The sequence below is a fragment of the Mycteria americana genome, chromosome Z (genome assembly GCF_035582795.1).
Source record: "Mycteria americana isolate JAX WOST 10 ecotype Jacksonville Zoo and Gardens chromosome Z, USCA_MyAme_1.0, whole genome shotgun sequence".
NCBI lineage: Eukaryota > Metazoa > Chordata > Aves > Ciconiiformes > Ciconiidae > Mycteria > Mycteria americana.
The window spans coordinates 79,895,646-79,910,176 of NC_134396.1; the positions used below are offsets into that span (position 1 = coordinate 79,895,646).

Genomic DNA, 14,531 nt, shown 5'->3' on the forward strand with positions numbered 1-14,531 from the left:
CGCAGCCCGGGCCACGTGACCGCCGCCCCCCGCGAGCGGAGGCCGCGTTCCGCGGGGGCGGCCCCTGCGGCCGGGATGCACCGAGCGGCGCGGGGCGCAGGCGGAGGCCGGGCAGAACCTACCCCTTCGTCCTCCCCCGCCCTCCCCGGGCCCACGGAACCGCAAACCCCGCGCAGCCCGCCAGGCGTGAAGAGGACGTACAGAACACCTGGCTGTAATGAAGTGTATTAGATCTCACACCGCGGAGCTGGCAAAACGCCGTGGAACAGCTTGTGTTAAGTCACATCGTGACCCAGCGAGCTTGCTACCCGCGTGGCCAGTGCCAAGACCACAGCCACGATCTTCCTGCTGTGCCAGGAGCGCAGAAGCACTAGAGTCAGCCCAAACGCTGAGGAAAAGGGCCCACCATCCCTCATGGCTACAATCTGGCATCAATTTTTTAACCCTTTTACACATTCAGAAATAAGCCACACTAGCTTGAGAATTAAGAGCTTCATCAATCTTTCAGATGTATAGGCATCAGAGAGCCATGTCAGGCATGCTCAGCTTCCTCCTTCTCCTCCTCTCCACGGGGCGTCCTGCCCATGGTGTAGAATTCCTTGTTTGGGCGCAGGTCAATATAATGAGCTATGCGATTAGACATAGCAAAAAAAGCAGAAATCATGCCTATGTCCCAGGCATCTTCACGGTCAAAACCATGCTTCTCCAGCTTCTGGAAATGCTCTTCAGTGATGTTATCAGCTCGACAGACTGCAAGAGCAAACTCCAGCATTGCCAGGTCCCGATCACTCAGGTCAGCCAGTTTCCAGTTCACAATGACCTGTGAGAAGGCAGAAACCAGAGGTAGCACAGATGGACCCAGCAAACAGTCTAACTGGCTGACCACCTTCTTTGCTCTGCAAACCAAAGAGATGGCAGCACACAGGCTCTTACTCAGCACCTGAACCAGACATCCTGGCTACCATCACACAAAAGACTCATCCATTTTAACACCCTTCTCATCTCAGGGACTGTGGCAGTTTTGCTGAGCAGGCTATGGAGGAGTTCTTGAAACAGGACTCAATGCCACCACGATGCTGCAGGTCCCCGTTGGTAGCAAGTTCCTCCACAGACCAGATTACAACAGCAAAGAATGTGGGCAGCAGGATGAATGGTCTGCAGGTCAACCATCCCTCCCCATGTCTTGCTTGGAAGGTGGATGAGGATACACAGACCCCCACCTCGAGGTCCTACCCCCACTGGCTACTGGTCTGACTGCTCACCAATAAACCCAGTAAGCCAAGTATTGAGTTAGGGCCACAGGCACGTCAAAACTGCTCAAGACTGCTGGGAACCACATAGATCAAAGGTTCAAAATACAGACTAATGATCAAAACCAGGTGAGAAAGCAGACACATGAGAGGGCCATTCCCACCTCCCAAGAGACCACGCGAAGGAGGTGGGGCGCACGCTGTTGTAACCCCACTGACCTGGTCAGCCAGCGCTGGCTGCTTGGAATATATCCGATGAAGTGCTCCATGTGCAACCACACAGTAGGGACATCTATTCACAACACTTGTAGCCACAATTATGAGCTCTTTGTCTGCCTTGCTGAGTCGCCCTACAGGGACAGCAAAAGATCTGGCACACTTTGCTGTTAAAAATGTCCACCACAGCAAGTATCACTGGGGAAACAGGGAGGGGAGGACTCTGGGTACACGCTTCCTGCAGTACAGCCCAGGAGACAGAGCTCCAAAGAGCATGCAGGGAGACACTGCAACCAAAGCTCCTAGATGACAGGACAAGGGACAATGGTTTTAAACTGAAAGATAGTAGATTTAGATTGGACATAAGGAGAAAATGTTTTGCGATGAGGGTGGTGAAACACGGGGACAGGTTGTCCAGAGAAGTTGTGGATGTCCCACCCCTGAAGTGTTCAAGGTCAGGTTGGACGGGGCTTTGAGCACCCTAATCTAGTGAAAGATGTCCCTGCCCATGGCAGGGGGGGTGTTGGACTAGATGATCTTTAAAGGTCCCTTCCAACCCAAACCATTCTGTGATTCTATGATCATCCATGCGACCAATTTACCTGGATAGTTGCTCATGAGGCACCTAATTAGGATGAGGGACATGAGATTTGGTCAACAGGGAAACAATTCTACATAACAGGAGAACTCAGAGGAGCAAAGTTACTTGCTCACAGAGTAGAAAGCTCGGTTGGTACTTCTCCGTGGATATCTCAGGGGCAAATGGCTAGGGAGGGTGTTGTCTGTTCTTCCTCTGATGCTTTATTGCTGCTTTTACAGAAAACTGGAGTGTTCTAAAACCCATTAAGCAGGTTTCAGCAAGTAAACATTATTGGCAGCTTTTGAAGGCAGAAGTAAAAAAACAAAAGGAACAACAAAGTACCCTAGAACTGGGGCTTTGAGAACTTCTAGTGACCACCAGACAGACAAACCACAACTTTGCAGACTGCTCTAAAGAAGCTGTGGAAAAGAAGGCTGTGCTTTGTTATACTCACAATCAATCCTAATCATTTTTATAAACAGCTTCACAACTGTGAAAGTGCTTATGAAAGGACTGTGAAGGACTTACGAAGGACTGTGCACAGGATCTGAAGAACTCACCTGGCTGCGTATCAGCACTCATGCTCTTTGCCTTTTTTAAGATAATTAGCAGCAGGGTTTTTTCAAAACTACACTTCACAGGGAAGGTCAGGGTCCCTCCTCCTCCCCACAAAAGCTACTGCTTTACTGGACTTTGAAAATATTTCCATAAAACCAGTGTCTTCTAAGAGCATGAAAGACACTACTAAAACCTCCTGGGTAAAGAGGAGTCAGGAGAAGAGGCTTTCTTGCTCTGGTTCAGTGCCAGAAGGTGGCAACGCCATGATACTGCAGAAGAGATACTGAAAAGGGTGGGATCCAGAATAGTCCTACTCTTCAAGTCAAAAAGGAAGCATGGGAACAAGAAGGGAAAACCAGACCCTTGTACAGCTAAGGGCATGGCTTCACTCCAGCAGCACAAGCAGGCAGAAAGCTTCACACAGAGACTGCATGTACCATGTGGGAGCGGCATAAGGCTGCACTCCTCACTGCTTCCAGATCTTGCTGAGACACTCTTCCTGAGTCCTCATCTCCCATTAAGCAGGAGGAGCAGTCTCCACATGCCAGCTTATTTTACAAAATCCTGGTTTTACTGACGTACCTTCAGAGCAAAAGCAATGAGAACAAACCTCTCAGTGCCCGGTACCACAGGAAGTATGAGGGAGGAACAGGCAGTCCTCAGACTGTGTTTTCTCAAAGGCTGGAAAGACATGCAGAGTTCCCTACAGCCCTGGCCAGCGGCAGTGCTGCAGCCAGCCCTCCCATCATCTCCACACCGCACACCCAGAGGCCACCTGCTGCACAGGCGTCCCAGCATGCAGCAAGCACCTCGCTCCTCTCCCTGCTGCTGCAGGGTACAGACACCCCCGGGTTCAAAGTCCCCGGCGCAGCGCATCGGGGCCCGGAGGGCACAGCCTCCCTCACACAAATTTTCCGCACTACTCATGGACAGGTCATTGCCAAGAACTGTTGTGAAGGAAGAGCTGCAGGCAGGCTCAGCAAGGACCAGCCCCTCCCTTGGGAGCCGTTTTATGCTGAGCCCTTGGCTGTGACCCCACCTGAGCCACACTGCAGCTGTGGTGCCTGCCTGTGTAACCCTGCTGGTCTAGAACCTGACTGACTCCCAGGGCCGACTTTCTGGCTTGATCTTGGATCTGCCTCTTCCCCATGGACTTGCCTGGGAAATCTAGACTCCTGGCTGGCCCTGGTCACCACTGCCAGACCTACCCTGCTCGCCTTGCTCTGATAGTGTGGGGCTGCAGCCTTGCCCGTGAAACCACTGCCTCTGCCTGCACCCCTCCAGCACACTCGCCTCCCAGCTCATCTTCCCTTAGGCAGCAGCCTGTCTTTTCTTTGTCATGACATAGAGCATGGTGCAACGAGGCAGCAGAGCTTGGCTTCAGACCTGCTTTTTAACCACAAGCTAAAGAGTATGAAGCTGTATGCAATATGAGCAAAGCCAGAAGCAACTGCACAGTTCCAGCCTCTGTCAGCTGTTATTATGGGCTGGGAGAAGGCACAGTGAGGTAATACATCTGAGGATGCCAGACATGTTGCTTCTAGCAACTTTTTGCATCTACAAAGGGAAGGGCAGTTTTGAGGTGGTTGTATGGTTTACCTGTGTCTTTGTTCATAATGGCGTTGTAATAAGCAAAAAAAGCTCTGAATTCAGCAGGTCGGTGAGACATGGCTTTGAACACATTGGGCAGAAATCCAGTCTGTTCAAGGAAAAAGAAAAACAAGTCAAGAACTGTAACTTAACACAGAGCACAGAGGGCGATGTTAATACACTAGGCTTAGAGAACAATTTGTTAGCATGGCAGTGGTGGAGAATCTCTGCAGACCCATTTTCTTGCCCTGTGAGCCCATTTATACATATGACTGACTATGTAATGATGTGGTTCTTAATTAGGTGTTACTGCAGTTTCATAGCATGACTGATTGGCCTGTTCACTTCAGCGCCAGCAGTAACGACCACAGTCACATCGGCAAGCTCCTTTCCAAACTGAGAAGCTGTCTCCACATGGTCACCCTGCACAGATGCTGCTATGCCCATTTGACCATCCTAAACCTTCTGTAACTCTCCTCTTCCCTCCGAGCTTACAGCACCCATTTGAGGTGCTGGCACACAGTGGATGTATATGCTGGCACAACAATGCTGCTCTACTCCTCTCCCCGTTCTGACCCCAAAAACTGCCAATGCCCAGTCCACCTCTGTGATGGCATGCAGGGCTGCCTTTCCCAGAGAATCACGTGCTGCCCATCATGTGCAGGATCAGCTGATGCAGCACCCACCTGTGCCTGGGTCCCAGCAGTCAACATTTATCAGCAGTGGTTCAGCCTCAGTGCCTGGCTGCCCACTGCCATTCTAAACAGTCTGGGTTCGCTGCAATTGTGCTAACTGCCTGCAGGCTCTATCAGCTTACCAGCTGCTGTTCTTCAGGGTGTTTATGCAAAAGGAGATTAGGCCAAGTGTCACAGACCCCTCTGGCAACCTCCCTCCACTGCCACACAATTGCCTGTGCCTTCCTCCTGTCTCGCCCATCTGTTTACTGTTAGTTAACCAAAGGGAAGCTCTTCCCTCTTCGTCCACAACCCATTAGTTTACTTAGGAAGCTCTGGAAACAGAAATTGGCAGTACTGTTTGGATGTCCAAGTCTGCTAGGTTGACTGGATCCTATATGTAGGTCTTTGCTGAACCCTTCAGTGCACTGACACACAGGGGTTTGCATCACAGCATGTGAAATTTGAGCTGACTCTTCCTCTGTACATCATATTTACCCTCAAGTCTGCTGACTCCTTTCATTATTACACAAACTTCACCAGGGCCACCGCAACGGTAGCAGAGCACAGATTCAACATGCTGGCAGGAAGGATAGGGAGGGATGGACCAGCACTCCCCTGAGAGGACGTTCTTGGAAGAGAGAAGTCTCCACAGAGCTGTGGCTGGTGGAGTGTTTTAGCCGTCAGGAAGGACTGTGTGGCATTCCTTCTCCGCAACAGCAGGGAAGGAAACTCTTGTCCAGTTCCCTCTTTTTCCTCTTATACACAGTTCTGAATTAGGCTTACTGTTCTGCCACTGTGCAGCCCTTTCAGGTTTGGAGAAAAAATAGTCAAAACTCAAAAGCAGAAATACCCCCTGAGCCTTTTAATACTGTCATCAAAACAGCTCCTCCCATTTCTTCTCCTTTAAAAGTGCTAAAAACACTTCTAATAGTGTCTCAAACACAGATGTTCTCCCAGAAAAACAAATACATGTCAGTGTTCCAGCTAACCCCGTGCACAAGATGCCATCTGAAACAACCCACTGGTCTCATGGAACCAGGGAGACTTACAATCCTGCTAAGACACTACAGGATTTCCAGTAAAATCCCCATCCTGTAGACTGGAAGGAGCTTTGCAAGAAGTGCTGCTCACCTCAGTCTCCTATCAGGTTTGTGTTAGACCTAACTGGACCAGAACTGCTCTTAGGGTATATGACCTACGCAGACTCTGGACGCTTTCCACTGACAGAGTTTTGCAGCAGAACTCCTCCTTTACCTTCATTTCTACTTCCTCCATGAGCTCCACGATGTCATATGGCATGTCCTTCTTATTGGGTACCGGGTACCGCCCAACACGTCTTGCAGCGCTCTCTTCCTTGGTGCTGTATGCCACCCGGGACCGCCTCCACAGTCCCTCTGAGGCTAGGAGAGGCAGAAGCTGGGGAGAAAGGAGGGAGGAAAGTTTGTTATTTGGAAGGACACATACCATCTCGGCAGCCTGGGGAAGAAGGACTTTTCCTCAGCTACTCCTGCTTTTCTGACAAGGCTCAGGGGCACCTTTGTCACTGTAAGCCACTCACTGCTCCATTAGTGGGGCAGTTGGCACTCTGGCTAAGGAAACCCAAGTCCCATTCCTGGCTGTAGCCCTAAGCTGCTGTTTGGGCATCCGGCAAGCATCACGTCCCCTTGCCCCCCTCCTGTGCACCGTCTCAGTTGCAGGCCACAGCTGCTGCTCCTTGCAGTCCTCACCAGCCATGGATCAGCCCATCTGCACCAATGCTGAACCTGCAGTATCTGCCAAGCTTAAAAGGTCTTTCCTGCCAACCTGCGCACAGCAACATCACACGGACATCCAGCAGTGGCCCTAACAGATCTCCTTCAACAAAGGAGCACGAAGAATAAAATTCAAGGCCTTTTTTTTCCTGCCAATCAGCCTTCCTCCACGCAAAGCCACCTTCCCTCCAGCAGAACAATCAGTTGCACCAGAATCAGACCTTCTGGAGGCCTGAAGCAAACAGCATTGTTACACCAGAAGCACTGGAAAAGGTTTGGTACTGACAAGACTGTATCACCCTTTGTAATGCTCCATTACTGTAAGAAGTTGTGGTCTTCCAGCATCTAAGCTATAGGCCTTGTTAGCTCTTCAGCTGTGTTGCAAAGGGCTCTATGAAATCAGTTGCATCTTACAGATGGGTGGTATGGGCCAGAGAGTGGAGTGACTCGGTGTTGGGCACTCAGTGCAGGCATGGGAGCAGAGCCTGGGTGTCCCGTTGCCCTGCCCGGAGGTTGCCTCGAGCTTCTTCCCAGCTCTCTGGCATGCACCGCAGCAGTTCTGAATGTTCCCAGGAACACTGCATGATCTCCAGTCACGCCCACCACTGCATGGTGTCCCCCACAGTTTTGGGGTGAAAACTAAACCTGCTGGATCACACATTCTTCGAGTGTTCTTGCTTGACATATACTTGAGTTCTGGCCTGAAACACCAACACACTACTGCAGCATAAACAAGTAACAAAGATAACTGGGCAGAGACACCTCAGCTTGCAGCTATGAGGAAGATGCTGCAACAGCTGTACATGCTGTACCAGAACACATCCAGGTACCGCCTATGAAAATGATGAGAAAAACACTAAAGCAAGTATAAACAGGAAAACCATCTCAGAAATTAAACTTCTGAGAATAAAAAATACAAAATGCAAATAAAAAATGCAAAAATACACTGGAGTGCAACAAGTAGCTTTAGGGCCACTAAAAGCAAGGATTCCCATCACATAAAGGTCAGCCAAGCACCCAGTTCCAAACTGGAGCAAACCTGTATACATCGATACAAAGCTCTGGTGGGTTGTCCTCTCTATCACTGGAAGAAAAAGCCTCAGGGACCAGAGGACGCAGCATATGTGACACAGAGCTGCAGCTTCCTGGAGAGACGGTGTGCAAGTGCCTGACAGATTTACCCTCCGTTTGCGATGGCGTGTGCTGCCCCCGGTGCAAAGGAGACACCGCCAAGGGGTAGGAGCCGGCGGCCTCGATGAGACCCGACGACTCCGTGGAGGCCACAGCCAGCGTGGCCAGCGAGCCGTTTCCGCTCCACCGCTTCTCCCGCGGAGGGGCCGGCCGGACGCCGCCGCCGGGGCAAGTCCCTCAGCAGGCACCGAGACCAGCCGCCGGCCCCAGGAGCTGGGGGCCGCGCTCGGCGCCTGCCCGGGGTAGGAGCCGGCAGCGCCCAGGGGCCGCCGGGCGGGTGATCGCCGCCCCCGCCCGCCACGTTCGGCCCGGAGCCGCCCTCACCGCGCCGGGGCGGCCCTGCCGTCGCCCGCTGCCCCGGCCCCACGGGGCGGTTTCTCCCGCCCGGAGGGCCCCCGCTCCCTCCACCCGCTCCCCGCGGGGCCCCGGGCCGAGCCCGTACTCACGGACGGGCGGACGGGGCGCAGCCACAGGCCGCGCAGCAGGGAGCCGCTCATGGCCCGTCCTCTCCTCGCGGACCGCCAGGCAGGGGTGGCGGGGGCCGGCACAGGCGGGCAGGGCACGGCCTCCCCCCACCGCGCCGCAGCAGGCAGGCGCTGCCGGCCTCACCGGCCAGAGGGCCCAGCTGGGAGACGAGGGGTGCCGGGGCCGCCAAGCCCGCAGCCCGGCACGGCGCACTCAACACTGGAAAACCGCCACGGTGCTGAAGCGAGGGGACGCTCCGGGCGCCTGAAGCCCTGCGGGTCCGCGGCGCCCCCGCCCCTCTGCTCTGCCTCCGCGGCGAGACGCCGTTGGTCCGGCCGCGCCGCCACGGGATGGCTCTTCCGCTCGTGGTGCAGCGCCTTCCGCGGGCAGCAGCCGACAGCGCGGCTCTGCCCCCGCCTGCCCGCTCTGCAGCCCCCCGCCAGCCGTGCCCGGGGCTGGCCCGCGCTCCCGAGGACCCACGCGAGGCAGCTGCGCGCCCGCGGTACTGAGCAACCCGCCTTGACCTCTCGCTCGCCCTCATTCCCCCAACTCCTTCGCCTAAGGAGTCGCTCGCCGGCCTGGCCGGCCCTGGCCGCCGCCGAGGATACCAGCCCCGCGGCCCCCGGCCCTGCCCCGCCCCGCCCCTTCCGTGCCAGGCCCCGCCCCGGCCCCGCCGCGAGCAGGAGGGGAAAGCGGCGGCGATGGCGGCGGGCGGCCCCGATGTCGGCTGCCCGTCGGCGGAGTCTGAGGGGGAGGCGGCGGTAGCCTGCGAGGCCCTCCGTCTGCTGCGGATCGAGCCCTCGGCCGTCGGCCCCGGCACGGGGCGGGCGGGCGGCGCGGCGTGGTGTTCGGTAGGTGCCGTGGGGTGCGGCGGGGGGGTGGCCTGGCCGGGCCCAGCTCAGTTCCGCCGCCGGCGGGGTGGCCCTGCGGGCCTGGCGGCAGGAGGCGCGCAGGCCTGAGGCCCTGCTGCTCCCACAGCGGAACGTGCTGCGGAAGCGGAGGCGCTGGGAGCGGGTCCTGGCGGCGAAGAGGAGGAAGCGGCGGCAGGAGCGGGAGAGGAGCAGGGCCCGGCGGGCTGAGGACCCAGGTGAGGAGCGGCGCGGAGCGGCCCCGCTGAGGGGCTTCTGGCCGGGGGGTGGGGGCCGGGGGCCCGGCCGTCGGCGGGAGAGGCCTCGCGGCCCCGCCGGGGCCTGGGCTGCCCTCTCTTGCTCTGCCTCCCAGGGGCTGCTAGCCGGGACGGTCGGAGGGCCCCGGCCGCCCTCGCAAAGGAACGCCTTCTGGAGGCCAGGGCGTCGGGGCCCCGGCTCTGTGTGGACCTCGGTGTGGCCGACCGCATGACGCAGAAGGTATGGGGGCCCCTGCCTGCTATGCCCTTCTGCACTAGTACTGCCGCTGCCTGTCGGTGCAGTCCCTCTCTGGGATCTGGAAGCTTCTCGGAGATCCTGGGATGTGCCCCATGGTAGCCTCGACACAGCCTGGTGGCTGCTCTTCTCATCCGTCTGTCCCTCTCTGCTTCTGCTCTGGAAAGTTGTGCTTCTGCTCTGGAAAGTGTCCTGCCCTGTGTTGTTTCTGGAAGGTGCTGTGTGCAGGGAAGGAGCAGAGGGGAGCCCCTTGAAACGGGGCTGAGGGAGAGGAGGTGGCTGGGGCAGGTCACTGGTTTGTTCTGGCTGTGCTGGGAAACTCTAAGAAATCCTCTAGCTCAGCTAGAGCCGGGATGCGTGAGGGTGCACACACAGCAGCTCAGCCTCTGGGGGGGATGCTGGCCCCTCCCATCTCTGTCTGTCCCTCCACCCCCGGGCCTGCCCATGGCTGCCTGGTCTCTAGCACCAGCTGCCTGCACACCCAGCTCACTGGGTTTCCTTGAGACCCAGAGGCAGCTGAGCTGTGTTCCACAGGAACAGCCTTTCCAGAGCCACAGCAACCAGCCAGTGATACGGGTGTGATGGATGTCTGCAGGCCCTGAACAGAGCTGTGTTACTCCCTGCCCCTAGACTTGTGAGTCACTGTGCTTGTTATTTTTTGGAAGGAAACAAGCCGCCTCGCCTCCCAGATCAGGAGACTCTATGGGGCAAACAGGCGGGCCGAGAAGCCGTTTTGGCTCTGTCTGACGGAGTTTGTGGTGGGCTCGTTGATCTATGAGGAGTGTTTTCGCATGAACGACGGCTTCTCCAATTATTTGGTAAGAGTCTCTGACCACAGTGTTTTCGAGGCTCGTAGCACCCCACAGCCACAGTGCTGGCCCTCAGTGTTGACCCAAGACAGGTTGAGGTGGACTCGGATGGTGGGAATGCAGTTCAGTGACAGTGGTTAAGGTCAGATCTTCTTGCCCTTTGGCAGGAGACAAGAACACAAATAATGGGGCCATGTGCAAGGCCTTCTGGTTAGAGCTCATGTCCCTCCTGCCTGCAGGCGGAGAATTCATTCTCCAGATGCTACTTCTGGAAAGAGACCTGCGATACTGGGGACAGGCAGCCACATAAGCTTGATCAGGCTTTGGGTGGATCATGCATTCCTGTCCTGAGTTTTTGTACCGAGCTTGGTCTGACTCGAGCACGAGACCCACACATACAGGTTATGGCAGTGACATTGAACTGTGTGTTCTACAGTGCATGTGGGGCTGCACCTGGTAAGAACGAGGGGAGAAAACCACCTGAAGTGGAGATTCCTGAATCTCTCAAGAATTAGAATATAATTTAAAATTAGGTAATTATTGTTGATCTCCCTTCTTCAAAGCACATCTAGGGATTTTGATGAGAGGAGAATTTAATGGATTTTGAGATATGTTTGTATTGTTCAGTGCCCATATAGAAACATCTTCCAAATTAAAAAAGACACTCTATCTGTAGATTTTAAACATCTAAGGCAGTAGTGCCAGTTCCAGTATATTTCTGTGTCTGAGAGTGGGTTTTGCTCTGGCAGATGGAGTTTGGGCTAATGGACTTCTTCTCTTCCTGTCTGGGATTTTTCAGATGGATACAACTCAAGAAAGTTACCTGGACCTGTTTCCTTTAGATGCAATTGTTTATCTCACTCCTGACTCTGAGAATGGTAAATATTTTCCTTACTTTAAGCACAGGGGAAGTAGGGCAAAAGGTTGATTTTTAAGCTTTTCTCTTTGAGACTATTTCAATTCCAAGCATTCACTGTCTCAAATTGCACGAGATATACTGTGTACTTGGGTCTGATGCTAAATCTATTCATATCTCAATCTGTTTTGACAGGGAATGAGGTTTCAAGTCAGGGCTGTGTGACCTGCAGCAGATTTAACTTAAAACCTGTGTGCAGACCCCCTGCAGTTTGTAATACTACAAAGTGGCAAAGTGGAGATGCTGTGGCAGTTCTGAATATAGTCTAAATTACATCTTTCCCTGAAATAATGCAGGAGCTACAGCGTTCCCTTTATTGCTTAATTTGCTGCTGTGTTTATTTTCTCCTCTTCCTCCACTTCTAACCGGCCACATGTTCCTAGGGACATAGATCCGTTTCTTGTTTTACGCCTTACTCTGATAAAGAATCTGGTAAGGGTGGGGGTAGGTTTTAGTAGGTGACCTTGACAGTGGGGAGGCGGAGCAGATTGGGATCAGCCACATCTTAGAACAGACAACAGTTAAAGGGAGCAATGTATAGTATCTCTGGCACTCTGTGCTTTCAGCCTATGTCTGATCTCCCCCTTTCAGTCTGCCTGCAGGTTCAGGCAGACACTTCCATCTCTGAAGCCTCAGCCTCCTTCACGGTCTGAGGCTCCAAGGTGAAGGGTCACTCTGGCCACAGCTTTCTCATGGAAGTGGGATCTTACTTGGGGAATGGTGTAGTGCAGGATTTTACTGTTGTATGGTGGTGAGCAAGTGCTTATCTTGTTTCTAGTCCTTGAAGATATTGATCCAAATAAAGTGTATATCCTTGGAGGCCTGGTGGATGAAAGTATTCACAAGGTGGGTAGTATCCTGTCAGAACCTGAAGGTGCTGGCTGCCCCATTCTCTCAGGAGAGCAGAGATATCCCATTGGTAGCACCCAGTGCTGCTGCTGCCTCAATTTGAGACATCACTATTGTGCCACCATCTGTTTTTCCTCAAGGTTCTGCCTGGATCCAGCACCAGGCTGAGAGAGACTGCAGCAGCCTGGGTGAAAGGAGCCCCAGGACAGTTTTCAGCTTCGTGGCTGCTTGTACCCAAAATGATGTGCGTGCTATGCATGTGCAAGTTTGGGCACCTTGTTCTTGTTTCCCTTGCAGAAGCTGACTCTGCAAAGGGCACAAGAGCAGTCCTTGCAAACAGCCCGCCTCCCCATTCGTGAGTACATGGTGAAAACCGTTAACACCAAGAACTACCACTCGGAGACACTGGCAGTTAATCAAGGTGAGAGGCTGAGTCATGTCCTGTATCTTGCCTGGGCTGGAGGAGGGGGGAGGCTGTCAAGCAGCAGAGTTTTCAAAATGGAGGCCTAGTGCTGAGTAATGGGGGAAACACTGGGAGCAGAGGTTTCTCTTACTAGGTTTTATCCCTGCTGCCCCCATTTTAAGGTGTGTGCTTCTCTGCATCAGCCTGTTCTCAGAGGAGCAGGACTGGCATCACTCTTGTTTTGCACAAAGCAGTGAACTGTTAGTGTGGGGAGATGTGAGTAGGTTGCTGTTGCTACAAGTCACACAAGGTCCCAGGCAAGGGAGGACAGAAGTTGTCAGGCTTGTGTCGGGCTCAATCAAGGCAAGGCTCAAAACACCAGGGTGGGGTGTTGGTGTGCTGTACTACTGTGATGGCTCCATGTCATGACCATGGGCTGGGCCACCTGGTCACATCAGTGGATGTACCCATGCTCCTCCACCTCTGCTGGCAGTCTGTGGCTTTGTAGTGTTAACGCCTCTCTGCTAGGGACTTACAGAGGGGCTCATGTCCTAGGCCAGCTCTAGTAACTTCTTACCTCTGGCATGAGGACTTTGTTGCCATCTCCATCAGCACAAGGCAGAGGAGGTGACAGAGCACTCTGCAGAGCACCAAGCTTAGCTGCTAGAGACCACTGTGTGTCCCAAGGGAGACCTGATGTGGAGACACAGCATCTGAGAAGTGATGGTGGAAGCACAGTAGACCCACCATGGGTGTACTGTCAGCAGCAGCACAGATGGGCACTACAGGTTAGTGGAAATGGTGACTGGGGGCACCTTGCTTTAGTTGACACAGCTTCTGCTTTTCCTAGCTAGAGGTCCCCAAAGTCATCTTCAAAATAGTCCTCTGGTCCTAGATGAGCTGCCTCAAACACTTGCTCATCTGATTTTAAATGAGAGGGAAGGCAGACCCCATCATCATCATCATCTGGCATTTCCTGATGTTTGGCTGCCACTGGGGTGTGTATTATAGAGCTTGCTATTGATACTGGTATCACAGCATGGTATATTTCTCTGTTCCTGACAGTTTTTGATGTCTTATCAACTTACTATGAGACCCGAAGCTGGCCAGCAGCCTTGAAAGCTGGAGTTTCTTCTGGAAAAGGCTATGTGTTACCAGATGGAGTGAAATAAGTGGAAATACCTCAGCATGACAATGCACAAGAAAAGTTTTTATTTTGTGATGTTAAGGAGCTGTGCAGACAAGAGAGGCAAACTCCAAATTTCAAGCAGAGGCACCAGCATGAATGTGCATAGAGAAAACAGCTCTGCTTAAATCTTGTTTAAGGACCTTGCTGAGAGTGATACATTCTACTTCAGCAGTACAATGCTGGAAATGACTTTTCCCCTTGAACAGAAAACAAAAGCCAATGGAGCCCTCAGGTCAAGTAAAAACTGACAGGAATTCAGTTTTGCTTCTTTGCAGATGCTTGTTAGAGTATTTCTGACTCTTGCATCTACACCTGTTCTGGGACAGGGAGGAGAGCTTTAAGGTATTTCTTTCATCTTGATTAAACAGTAAGTAAGGTGAAGTTAGAATTGCAAAGCTCACTGGCAAGGAAAATTCCTTCCCATGGAAAATGACAGTGCTGTTCCAATTGGGGAACACAAGATGGGAAGTGGTTCCCCAGTGGAGAAGCAGTTCCCAGGTGTGCCGTGTCCTAACAACTTTAAACCAGTTAATTGAACTTGGTGAGTTGCTGAAGCTTGTAGCTAATCCTGTGCATTTAATCTAAAATAAAATGTTTACTCTTAAACTCCCATTGCATCCTTACAGTTACTGATGCATGCATGGTACATCATCACACACTGATGTGTGAAGTTCACTAACCCTCACGTTCCTCCTAGAAAGGTGCCTGGGATTTGACTGTGCCCTG

At 53.3% G+C, this 14,531-nt stretch overlaps 2 protein-coding genes across 2 annotated transcripts; one reads left to right on the forward strand and one right to left on the reverse strand.

The window, feature by feature from the left end:
- Positions 1–209: 209 nt before the first annotated feature.
- On the reverse strand, positions 210–8,350 carry LOC142402712 (uncharacterized). The gene is made up of 5 exons (XM_075488454.1): positions 8,260–8,350; positions 6,126–6,287; positions 4,204–4,303; positions 1,470–1,600; positions 210–820 (listed from the first exon to the last, which is right to left on the reverse strand). Exons 1-5 carry the CDS (start codon positions 8,308–8,310, stop codon positions 533–535), a joined length of 732 nt encoding a protein of 243 aa, XP_075344569.1. The 5' UTR covers positions 8,311–8,350; the 3' UTR covers positions 210–532.
- A 565-nt stretch (positions 8,351–8,915) lies between these two features.
- TRMT10B (tRNA methyltransferase 10B) lies at positions 8,916–14,411 on the forward strand. Its single transcript, XM_075488453.1, has 8 exons — positions 8,916–9,129; positions 9,257–9,365; positions 9,500–9,624; positions 10,305–10,457; positions 11,248–11,326; positions 12,143–12,210; positions 12,511–12,634; positions 13,682–14,411. Exons 1-8 carry the CDS (start codon positions 8,980–8,982, stop codon positions 13,786–13,788), a joined length of 915 nt encoding a protein of 304 aa, XP_075344568.1. The 5' UTR covers positions 8,916–8,979; the 3' UTR covers positions 13,789–14,411.
- The last annotated feature ends 120 nt before the right edge of the window (positions 14,412–14,531 follow it).

Coding starts and splice junctions, on each gene's coding strand:
- LOC142402712 (XM_075488454.1), bottom strand. CDS start 8,310: ATGAGCGGCTCCCTGCTGCGCGGCCTGTGGCTGCGCCCCGTCCGCCCG. Junction 4,304..6,125: donor TGGAGGAAGTAGAAATGAAG/GTAAAGGAGGAG, acceptor TTCCTTGAACAG/ACTGGATTTCTGCCCAATGT. Junction 1,601..4,203: donor CATTATGAACAAAGACACAG/GTAAACCATACA, acceptor CTGTCCCTGTAG/GGCGACTCAGCAAGGCAGAC.
- TRMT10B (XM_075488453.1), top strand. CDS start 8,980: ATGGCGGCGGGCGGCCCCGATGTCGGCTGCCCGTCGGCGGAGTCTGAG. Junction 9,625..10,304: donor CCGACCGCATGACGCAGAAG/GTATGGGGGCCC, acceptor ATTTTTTGGAAG/GAAACAAGCCGCCTCGCCTC. Junction 10,458..11,247: donor ACGGCTTCTCCAATTATTTG/GTAAGAGTCTCT, acceptor GGGATTTTTCAG/ATGGATACAACTCAAGAAAG.